Below are 12,978 nucleotides of genomic sequence, written 5' to 3'. Positions count from 1 at the left end.
CTGTTATGGTTGCAAGTAATTCCTATTATTTTTCTATATATTTATGAATTTGTGAAACAATAGAATAAGAAGAGTTTTAGAGTAAAATCTGAATAATCACACAGACATGGACCAACATTTATTACAAACAGGAAAAGTAGATCTAAAGAGTACAGATTTTTAAATATAGGGCTATATAAAGCTAAATAGATACAAAACATTATAATACAGTAATTTAAAGTGGTATGTAAAGGCATTAAAACAGAATCAAGAATGGATAAGTTTATTTCAATGTAAGTCACTCATGTTCCATCCTGAATCCATTTCCATTTTCCAAGTAAGGTTATTTTGAGAAAAGTAAAAATTATACTTTAAAACCTACTATTTAAAGGAAAGAAAAAACAAGTATAGATCAAAGAACTCACATTTAAATCTTTAAATGAAAAGCCATCAACTCTCTACATGCTTTATTAAATCACAGCTTTCATAGACAGCAAGGTGCATCATTGCTATGACCAGCAGCATAACTTCTTCCTCCTTCAGCTACCAATGAGACCATCCTTCCGTTCGCAAAGTCTTATGAATGTGGCTCAATTCAAATTACTTGGAACAATAAAATATTGTACCTTACATGTTGTCACAGTGATCACCTAATTATGTGAAAAACTACAGAAACCACAAATAGGGAGAGAAATTTAAGGGTATATAGCAAAATTATGTAATGTTCCTCATTTCCATAATAGCTTAAATTCCCAATAAAGGTAGCTCTGTAAAGAGCACTGGGACTCATCTTGGCTAAAAGACCCTAAAATACTGAACAAGAAAAAGCTGTATTTCTTAAGCTGAAAAAAGACTAGAATTCACTTAAGACATTATATGCAAGTCAATAAAGATGTAGATACAATAAAATGTTCCTTTTACATAAGAACTAGGCAATCATATTTACACTGTTCCTGATAATTCACTACCATGTTATTTCTTGATTTTCTTCTAAAATCTTCTGGGATAGAAGTTACAAAATGCAAAAGAAAAACAATGCATTTTGAGGGCAAAAATGGTCCTAAATATTATATAATCACAGTAAGTATGTTAGTCTAATTTTCAAATTTTATAAAAGTACTCAATTTGATTCTAAATGTCCACCCACTAGGAGAATTTACCTCCAATATTTTTAAACTGTAGCAAAACGGGGGAAACAAACATGTAAGTAACAAAGATCCCATTGATGTAAAAACATGTATTTTACATCAATAAATGTATACAATGCTGTCATTGATATGAGAAAAGCTTTTTTAAATAAATATTTAGATATACTTTTTTGCAAATAATTTATTATTATAGGTAAGTACACTGTTGCTGTCTTCAGACGCACTAGAAGAGGGCTTCAGATATCATTAGGGGTGGTTGTGAGCCACCATGTGGTTGCTGGGATTTGAACTCAGGATCTCTGAAGAGATCAGAGTCATTGCTCTTACCCGCTGAGCCATCTTGCCAGACCTCTCCCCACACCCCCCTTCTGAGACAGGGTTTCTCTGTATAGCCCTGGCTGTCCTGGAACTCTCTCTGTAGACCAGGCTGGCCACGAACTCAGAAATCGCCTGCCTCTGCCTCCCAAGTGCTGGGATTAAAGGCGTGTGCCACCACTGCCCGGCCTATTTAGATATACTCTTATTTTTAATTTATATTTCAAACTTAAAAATAACTTTTAAACTGTTTTCTTTTGCTCTTTCTGTATTGAAACAGAATTTACAAAAAATTTCCACGGGAAGCATTTTTCCTAAAGAAGCATATTTACTAAAGATGTTTGTTCTAGTAGTAAAAAAACAAACAAACAAAAAACCCCCACAAAACTAATGTATTTAGCTACAGATTAGTTTAGCAAAATTAAACAAATGTAACATCATAATTGCCACACCATGAAATGTCGAGTTACAACAATGTATTAACAAAGCTTTATTTTCTTGAGTGTGCATACAGGATGTTATAAAACAATATAGAATAGCATAAGTACTGTAAATAGGTTATATGTCTTCAACAAAAATAAAGGTCACATTGAGTGACATGATTAAAGAAAATTTTAGCTTCGTGTGTGGATCAAAAGATAAATGTGAAAAGAAGAAGAGTAAACCAGGAAAGAAAAAGACAGCTTAGGGATTTCTGAAACCAGCATTTCATTTAACATTGTAAAACCTAAACCAGAGATATAAAAAAGGCAAACACACATATATTTGGTATCATTTTTTTCTTAGTAAGTTTTTTATACATACACATTTTTTTGTGCTTGTATTTTATACATACATACATACATACATACATACATGTGTGTGTGTGTGTGTGTATGTGTGAGTGTGTGTGTGTATGTGTCTGAGTGTAAAATAGCTGCAAACATTAAACAAACCAGGCAACTCCTCCTAGCAGCTCTGAACTGTTTTATGAAACAAACTGTTATTTCAATAACTTTCAGCTCCTTGGAATAATGTCTACTCTCTCTCTTGCAATTCTTTTTCAGAATACAGTTTGTATTTTATACTTAGGGAAGAAATGGGGATTATAAACATAAAAAACTTTTTTATGTTTATAATTATAGACATAAAACCCCCCTGCCAATTTCAGTTTAACTTAACATCTGAATTTTGGAGAATTTGATAACTCAGAAGGTCCAATTTTGTTTTCCAAAAATAATTATCTTTTGATCACAATCATGCTTGATTCTTGTGAGTTTTAAATACAAACTAATGTGTTTGTAAAGTCAAGATTAGGAGGTAAAACGAGTGTGTGTGATTCAGGTTCTTGGTTTTATCAGGTAGGAGGAAGCAGCATTGTCTTCAGCATACTCAAGACAGGCCTACTGAGGTTCAAGCCCATCTACTTTGATGATTTAAATATACAGAGGAACAAAATGGTTCCAGAGGGTAGGTGATGAAACCATAAAGATATGGTCAAACTATCAGACTCTTCCTAAGTTACAGTCTCACTCACACATACTAACACAAACATGCAAAACACGCCCCCCCCACACGCACACACACACCCACACACAAATGTTCCTGTTACTGCCCAGTAATTTCTGTTCCCCCAAAATAACACAATCCAAACTATGTACAGCTTCAGTTGAGTACAGCTGAGCCTCTGTATAAATATGTGGCTGTGGAGACTACTCTGAGGATGCACCAATAGTGCTAGAGTCTATTCAGTATCACTGACGATAGAGAGGCCCAAAAGAGATCCACAGAGCAAATTTCAGCTGCAGAGTACTTATGTTGAGAATTTATATTACAAAATATTAAAAGTACTGCATATATTAGTATAAATAAAAAGAAATGGTCATCATTTCCAGCTTAGTGGGGATATTCCAACTATTCTATCTCTCCCTTCTATTCCATTAATTTATAATCTGTGAGTGATTACTTAGTGCCAATTGACACTGGGACATTAACACTTTATTACAGCTTTGACTGCTAATTCCAGTCTTTAAAAAATAAGGTTTTGGGTTTTTTTTTCTTTAATCATAATCAAGAATGGGACATTACTCATTAACATAAACATGCCTGACTTCAAATTAAGACAAACAAAAGGAAAGAGAAATCAATATCATTGGGATAAATTATGGTTAAAAAGTTTGAGTCATATTAGCTTATTCCTGTAGAATATAAGCTTTATCATATGGCAAAATTAACTTTAAATTATTGAAGTCCTTAAACTGAAAAACCATGCATTTCTCATAAAATTAAAATGTGAATTACTCTCCAAAATGTTTCATTTTACCAGACATTTATAATACTCTATAAAACTAAGCCAACATTTCTGTATTTTTGTATTAGTTTGTTATAGGAAAAGACAAATGAGTTCTAAATAAATGACACAGGAGGCAATAAATTGACACATGACAAGTAAATAAAAGGCTAAAGCACTCCAACACCATTGAAACTGTTTTAATGTTGTTGCAACTCCAAAATGCAACAATCATCACCTTGTGAAAGACCCAAATTTCAAAGTCATTTTAATTACTCTTTCATACCTATTTTACAAAATAAAGGCAGACATTTAAATCCTCCTTGTCCTGATTATACTATGTTCCTAACTTCTTTTCTATCACTATAGTGTAAGCTGTAATTGCCATCAGATGCTATATAAGAAAAAATAAATAAAATATTAACCTCTGCTTCAATGTACAGTTTCCAGAATCTGCCAGAACTGGGGAACTGGGCAACAAGGCGTTCGTAAGTCTTCCGTGCTTTGTCTATAGGTTGATTCTAAAATTGAAAACCAATAAACAGCATTTACAATGTTAGGAGTATAAAAATATTATTACTGCAGAATCAAGTAGTGTGATTGGACCCATAGAGAAGGAAATGTAATCCTATATCACTAAACCTGTGCCTCTCGAATGAGAATGCTCCAAGCATCAAGGTCATATGGATTTTCTTCTAATTTCTTTTCCGCTTTCTTCACCTTCTCTGGTACATATTCAGCTGCCTGAAGGGGGAAAAAGAAGAATAACAAACTGAAGTTACTGTTTTAGAAATCTCATGTCCAATTAAGTCAAGAACAAACACATCTATTCAATGTTAATACAAAGTATTAGAATGTCATTTTAAAAAGAAGACATTATGTGGACTATGTGAACAGAATACTTTATCAGACGTTACAGGTAGGCATGGTGGTGCATGCCTTTAATCTCAGTACTGAAGAGGCAGAGATAGGAGGATCTCTTGAGGAAGATCAGCCTGGTCTACATAGCAAGTTCAAGAACAGCCAGGACTGCATAAAAAGAGTGAGTGATCATTTTTGTTCAAGGATACAACTTGTAGTTTGTTTATACAGCATAAAGAAAACTACACAAAAGAAATTAAGATGTAGCTTTATTTTTAGTGTCTGCCTAGCATGCATGAAGTCTCAGGTACCACACATACTGTGTGTGATAGTTCACATCAGTAATTCTAGCACTCAAGAGGTGGAAAAGGAAAAGCAGCAGAAGGCTATTCTTGATTACATGAACTCTATGCCAGATTGTGCTATATGACACTGTCTCGGCTGTATATGTGTGTGTTACATATAAAGATGATGTAATGAACAGAGAACTTAAAATATATTAAATCAGACATAGATGCGTACATTTGTAATTCTAGCACATAAGAGGCTGAGGATAGAAGAACATGAATTACAGCCTGTCTTAAACAGAAACCGATACTCATGCTGGTCCCATTTAGATGGTGGTATTAGAGCCAAGTCAGGCATAGTGGTATACATGTCTTTGATCCCAGCACTTAGGAGGCACAAGAAGGTAGATGGTAAAGAGTTTTAGGCTAGCTAGGGATACATGGTGAGACCCTGTCTTAAAAACAAGAAACAGTTCACAAGTTAAGATTGTTTGTTGCTCTTAGGGAGAACCTGAGCTCAGTTCCCAGAACCCACAAAGAATGACTCATAACTACTTATAACTTCATTTCCAGGAGATAGAAAGCCCTCTGGCTTCTCTGAGCACCTAAATATACATGATACATGTAAACCTATGCAGATATACACATAAACATACCAAGTAAATCTTTAAAAACTTATACTCTTGAAACACCCCCACACTTCCCCACCCCAGTCCCCGGAGCCTTAATAACTAGGTCCTTACATATAGTTAGACAAGTACTTTACCACTTAATTTCATGCACCCCCAACTCTTCTCAATCATTTAAAAAACTGGTTTTAGTTGTTTTTTTTTTTTTTTAAGATTTATTTATTATTACATGTAAGTACACCGTAGCTGTCTTCAACACACCAGAAAAGGGTGTCAGATCTCATTATGGATGGTTGTGAGCCACCATGTGGTTGCTGGGATTTGAACTCAGGACCTTTGGAAGAACAGACAGTGCTCTTACCCACTGAGACATCTCTCCAGCCCTGGTTTTAGTTTTATTGCAGAAATTTTTCTTCGTGCTTTGAGCATAGTTTTCTGGTATTGTTAGAGAACTTGCCAAACATTTGAGGCCCTAAATTCAAATCCTAGCATTGCACACTTGTGTGCCCACACCTTTTAAAAGAGGGGCACTGGAGTGATTCCTTAACAGTTAAGAGCATTTGCTGGTGTTCCAAAGGAACAGGGTTCAGACCTCAGCATACAAATGACAGTTCACAATTGTCTATAACTCCAGGTCCAATGTACAATTCTCTACAAGCATAAAGTACATACATGGTGCACATGCATATGAGCAGGAAAAACACACACACTAAAAAAAATATATCTAAAAATTAAAGAAAAAAGCAGCACCTAGTACCAAGCAGTATGAATACAAATATTATTTCACAAATTGCTTCAAATATTCTTATGTATTAAAATGAAAATTTACACTCAAAAGAAATCTACAAATACTAACATAATCTCTGAATGCCCTGGAAATCAGTATATAGGCTAGGTTGGCTGACCTTGAACTTACAGAGAACCACCTGCCTCTGCCAGGATTTAAGTGCTGGGATAAAAGGCATGTGCCAGTATATCTGGCACTGCTTCCTTTTATAAGTGAATTATTGAGAAATAATTCAGTCAAGCAACAATCTAGGAAGTTTTAAAAGTCTTCCTTTTAGAATAAAATTCCCTGTGAGAAATAAACTCTCTTCTTAGAAGTAGATTAGCCTTAACTACTGAAAGATATGAATTTACTTAGAAATAATTTTTATTTATATATTTTGTTTTTTGAGTCAGGATCTCACTCTGTAATCAGGCTGGCACTGAAAGCTGATGAACCCCCTGTTTCAGCCTCCAAAGCATTAGGATTACTGGCATGAGCCACCACACGGGCTTGAAGATATTCTAAGACTTCTGTAACCTAAACCAAAATTATCCGTTACTAATATATAAGAGCTTTATGACTAGTGTAAGAAACTTAAGAAAAGTAACTCCAGCCACATATTAAAACATCTAAAATTTGGTAATGGTAACAAATTAATCACTGAACCAATATGGCCCAAAAATATGGAAAAACACTAAATAATAGAGATAGCATTTTATATCAGAATGGTGATTTTCAGCAAATGTAAAAACAAACAAAAAAACCTGGAATCCATTTTATCAAGGTAAATCAAATTTCCACTTTTTTGTTCACCAAAATCGAGTTAATCTTTTTTTTTATTAAAAAAAAAAAAGCCCAAAAAGTGAAAACAAGGGTAAAAAATATTGCTCGTGATAAAAACGTATGTTTAGCATTTGCAAAACCCTGGGGTCCATCTTTAGCACACACACACAGAACCACACAATATTCTGAGATGCATCTTAAGTTTTTCATAAGCTTTTAAATAAAATTAACTACATCAAGTTTAAATTTAGCATAAGAAAAACAACACACAGTACATAACCTCAGAACTCAGAAGGCAAAGGCAAGAGGATCTTTGTAGGCTTTTGAGACCAGCCTGGTCTACAGGGCAAATTCCAAGCCAGTCAAGGATACACAGTTAGATCTTGTCTCTAAAATGAAGTTTTCAGAAGGGTGGGTATGGGAGGGGAGCACACATGAAAGGACAGTAGCAGCCACTAAGCTTACTAGCATAAAGTCCAGTCAATAATGTGAAAGCCCACTGACTTAAAAAGAAAACAGAGAGAATGCAGCCAGGTAAATAGTTCAATAGCAGAGTGACTGCCTAGAGTAAAGAAAGCCTGTGTTCACCTGGAACTACTGATGGACAAAGGGCAAATAACCTTTTAAACACCCAAAAGAAATGAAATTTATTCAATGGGATAAATGAAATGTTATATAACTAACACTGATATTCTGAAGCAGACCAAACAAAATCTAATATGAATATCTGATACTGATTTCTAGCAACTTAAACTACTTATACAACAATATACAAGAAAACAGTCAGCTACTGGCCTACTGCATAAGACTGATAATTTAAATAGCCATGCCTGAATCAGTCAAATTATGAAATTTGGAGTCTCTGAAAACAGTTAAGTATAAATAGTAACACATTACAATCTCCATAATAATGACTAAAATAAGATGTTAGGCTGGCAGGGGCACAAATCCATAACATATACTTATTAGGACACCATACCCTTAGAACTCTGAATTTTCACTATCTACCTGAGAAATATTTGCTCAATGCGAAGTATATTCTAGATGTTATTTGAAGGAGTCTCTGCACTTGACAAAGTAGAGAATTCTTTCAAAAGGTTTACTACTTGAAAAAACTATCATGGTGGCTCATAATTGCAATGTTAGAATGGAGGATGCAAAAAAAAAAAAAATGACAATGAGCTCAAGGACAGCCTGTGCTACAAAGAACTTGTCTCAAAAAAACAAAACCAAGCAGGCTAGAATTGACTCAGCAGTTAAGAGCAACCACTGCTTTCAGAGGACCCACATTCCAACCCTTCCAATCCTAGCACCTACAATCACATGCTTCCCAAATTCCTGCAACTCAAGCTCCAGGGGATCTGACAGTCTCTTCTGGCCTCCCTGGGAACATACCACACCACAAAACACATAAATATACACAAAGCAATTAAATAACCAAGAAGTGTTGTTTTGAGGTAACTTTAAAACAGTAATTACAGCCATGTGTGGTTACACACACCTCTAATCCCCAGGACTTGGAAGGCAGAGAGGTACACAGATCTATTATAAGTCCCAGGCATCAGAAGTAAGACCCCATTATGGGGAGTAGGGTGAATGGGAAAAAAAAAAAAGTTCCGAAATGGCCTCAAATCCTGGGTTAAAAACAGCCTAAAAGTTGGTTCAGTGGTTAGGAGCTCTTACAAAGGTTCAATCCCCAGCATCCGTATTGAGCCTCACAATAATTTGTAAGTCTAGTTTCTGGAGATCCAATGCCTTCTTCTGATCTCCTTAGGCACCAGGCATGCCCATAGTGTACAGAGATAAATACAACCAGGCAAAACACCCATAACCACACAGCCACAAAAAAAACAAAACAGACAAACAAAAACACTTAAAATTAAGTAAGAACTAGGCACTAAGCAGGCTGGCAATATTGCAAACTTGATAACCTATGTTCAATACCTGGAACCCAGAAAAGTTGTCCTCTGACAATTCTGCACTCACATATACATATCATTCAAGAGCACCACACATACACACAATAAAGTAGTAGTAGTAGTAGTAGTAATAGTAATAGTAATAATAATAATAATAATAATAATAATAATAATCACGATTAAAAGAAGGAAGGTTAAGGAAATGGTTCATAGTCTGTCCTGCTTTGCATTCATGAGGACTAGTGTTCAGATCCCCATACTCACCTCAAAGGAACAGTTAGCTACTTGCAACTCACTACTTGCAACTCATAAGGCACACTTATGTGTCACACTATGGAATAAAAGAAAACTCCTGTTTCCTAGGGTATGCAAAACAGAGACATGGTGGCATAGACATGACAGGGAAGGTCACAGGCCTTTATGAGGAAGCTACAATTGTTTCTGCTAAATGGGCATAATCTACTTGTCAAAACTGCCCTCTAAATAATTATGGTTTTGCCCAAATATTAATGCTACTGCCAGGTTTGGTCAGAGAAGCTTCTGTTTGCAATGAGCAGTAGTTAATTATCACAGACTCAATAAAGACCAAGGCTGCAACTACACAGCTCAACACAAGAACAGGTAGCCTTGAATCCCAGCATTTCAGAGACAGAAGCGGGTGCATCTGAGTTTGAGGCCAGCCTGTCATACAAGTGAATTCCAGAACAGCCAGAACTCCATAGTGCAACCATGTCTCAAAAAAAGAAAAAAAAAAGAAAAAAAGTACCGAATTCCAGCTTTTGTCTTCAGGCAACACTAGTGTCAAACAAGAAAGGTAGGAGCACTAAACTAAATAAATACAACAAAGGCTAAACTAAATCCCAGGGCTCTATCCATCACTTAATTTTCTTTGTGAATAACAACTTATAACACGAGCTGGCAAGATAGCTCAGCAGGTAAGAGCACTGACTGCTCTTCTGAAGGTCCTGAGTTCAAACCCAGCAATCACATGGTGGCTCACAACCACCCGTAATGAGATCAGATACCCTCTTCTGGTGCATCTGAAGACAGCTACAGTGTATTTATAATAATAAATAAATCTTTGGTCAAGTGGGGTTGACCTGAGCAAGCAGAGGTCCTAAATTCAATTCCCAACAACCACATGAAGGCTCACAACCATTTGTACAGCTACAGTGTACTCATAAACATAAAATAAATACATCTTAAAAAAAAAACCCAACATACCACAATTGACTATAAGAATGGAGGTTATAGTAAGTATATTATGCATTATACTAATTATTGGGTTTCATTATAACAGTTATTTTTAGTAATAACTTTGTGACATGAATCACATGCTATACAATCCACCCTTTTAAAAGTACATTGCCATTTTTTTGTTTGTTTTGAGACAGCATTTTACTGTATAGCCCAGACTATACAGTTCAAGACCCACCTACTTCTGCATCCCAAAGAGTACTCACTCTGCCTAGCCAAGAGGTTTCTTACAGATGTAGGCTTTATTAATCAATGCTTATATTAGAAATTAAAAATGAATTTAAAATATTCAAAGTACTGAACTCAGAAGTCAGGTCTACAGAGTCAAATCCAGGACAGCCAGAGCTAACCAAAACAAACAAACAAACAAACAAACCCCTGTCTTGAAACCCCTCATACTCCTGCCAAATCACTATGTATTTTATAAAAATGTACTTTTACAAGAAAAAGAAAAAGATGGCTGTGATTGTTTTGTACACAGAGCAATCAAACTTAGGTACTGTGCGTGTCAGGTAAGAACTCTACTACTGAGCTACTCTCCAACCGACAGTTGTTTATCTGGGTGATCTTTTAAGCAGGGGCTGGAGAGATGGTTCCTTAAGAGTCCTGGCTGCAGGACCTGGGTTCAGTTCCCAGCACTCAGATGGTGACTCCTAATCATCTCTTAACTCCAGTTCCAGAGGATCCCATGCCTTCTTCTGGCTTCCAAGGGTACCAGGCACAGACATGGCACCAGCATACATGCAGACAAAACACTCATAAACATAAAACAAAATAAACATTTCTTTTGAAAGAAGGAAAGGAGATGGGTATTGTGACTTAGTAGTAGATAGAACATTTGTCTAGCAAGCTTAAAACCCATGCTTGAGCTTCAGCTCTCAACTAAGTTTTTTTTTTTAAAGTCTTAATTTATTTTTATTTATGCATATAGATGTTTTCCTTGTATGTATTTATGTCTATGTACTGTGTGGATGGATCACCACAAAGATGAGGGCATCAGTTCCTCGGGAACTGAAGTTACTGGTGGTTGTTAATTGACATATAGGTGCTGAGGGTACAGAATCTCTGCAAAAGCAACAAGTGTTCTTAACTGCCAAGCTACCTCTCCAAACCCAGTAAGTAATATTTTTAAAAGAATAACTCAATGCTAAAGCATTGAGGATCTAGGTTTAATTCCCAGCATCATAAAAACGAAAATAAATGAAAACATGCAATTTTTCTGTTTGTACTAGGGAGACAGGAGGACAGAGTCTTCTCCAAAAAATTATTCAGGGTAAACTGGAGGGATTGTTACACAGAGGATCAAAGTGAAAAAAGTGAAATAGAAATTAATTTAGGCAAGCATATGGGCTCACACCTGTACCCTAACACTTGGGAGATTGAGCAACTCAAAGGCCAGCCTGGGCTATATGTGTACACACAATTTAAAAAAAGAGAGTGAAGCTGGAGAGAAGATCCTGAGTTCAATTCCCAGGATCACGACCATCTATAATGGGATGTAAAAATAAAATACAAGACTGGCTTCATCTAAGTAATACATATCAAAAATATGGGGTGAGAGGGAGGAGCTGTAGAGATGGCTCAGTGGTTAAGAACACTTACTGTTCTTGCATAAGTCCCAAGTTCAATTCCCAGAACCCATGTCAGGCATTTCACAAACATCTGAAAGCGCTTGTACTTTTTGTATGTTGTAATATACACAACATACATACACATAATTTTAAAATAAAGCTTTAAAAATATGAATGATCCAGGCATGGTGGCACAAGCCATTATTTAATCCCAATACCTGAGAAACAGAGACAAGTAGATCTCTGTAAATTTCAGGATAGGACAGACAGGGAGGGCTACAGACATATATATATATATATATGAAAAGGATATCATTTTTTAGAAAGGATGGGGACTTAAGAGGAGTTAAACCTATGCTTGGAAAATACACTCTTTTCCATGGCCTACTGAACAAGCAGAGATGAATCTCAATTCTCATAAAGTATTTTCCATTATTGAATATATTAACTATATTTTAGGGAGAGTTAAGGAAAATCAGTAAAAATACTATTTATATACTTTGCAGTTTTACTACTCATTTTTATCAATTATATACTCAAAAGCAATTAATTACTGGGCATAGTGGTTCAACTTGTATCGCAGCACTTCAGAAACTGAAGCTAAAAACCTGAATTCAAGGCCAGCTGGTTCTATACTGAGACTATCATAGAATAAATTTAAGGTAATAATCCTCTTTCCGAAAATTCTGAGGTTTTTCAAGCTTCCATTTACTTAAAATCACTTCAAGTACATGCTTTCTTTCTTTCTTTTTTAAAGATTTATTTATTTAGTTTTATGTGTATGAATACACTGTAGCTGTCTTTTTTAAAAAAAAATTTATTTATTTGTTTATTTAATGTATTTGAGAACACTGTAGCTGTCTTCAGACACACCAGAAGAGTGCATTGGGTCCCATTACAGATGGTTGTGAGCCACCATGTGGTTGCTGGGAATTGAACTCAGGACCTCTGGAAGAGCAGTCAGTGCTCTTAACTGCTGAGCCATCTCTCCAGCCCATTTCTCTTCTTAGTAGCTATTTTAGGTGAAAAATTTCAGTCTATCAATAGAATCAGAGACAATCTGAAAACTGTCAGACATCTGTATTTTTATAAAACACATATTTGACAAAAATGACTCCCTAACTCAACTATGAGAAACAGTATATGGTATATAATATTTTAGCCAATGCCACATATCAAATAGGATTCTAT

At 35.5% G+C, this 12,978-nt stretch overlaps 1 protein-coding gene across 1 annotated transcript in view; it reads right to left on the bottom strand.

Annotated features, from left to right (window-relative positions):
- Positions 1-12,978, bottom strand: part of Cstf3 (cleavage stimulation factor subunit 3) — a 76,226-nt gene that overhangs the window by 54,607 nt on the left and 8,641 nt on the right. The window contains exons 2-3 of the mRNA XM_021193558.1: positions 4,354-4,455; positions 4,137-4,232 (exon numbers count right to left, since the gene is read on the bottom strand). Coding sequence (XP_021049217.1) covers positions 4,137-4,232; positions 4,354-4,455 — 198 coding nt within the window. The remainder of the gene's footprint in view (positions 1-4,136; positions 4,233-4,353; positions 4,456-12,978) is intronic.

This window comes from Mus pahari, chromosome 3 (assembly GCF_900095145.1).
Source record: "Mus pahari chromosome 3, PAHARI_EIJ_v1.1, whole genome shotgun sequence".
Taxonomy (NCBI): Eukaryota; Metazoa; Chordata; class Mammalia; order Rodentia; family Muridae; genus Mus; species Mus pahari.
This window is presented reverse-complemented; position numbering and strand designations above follow the sequence as displayed.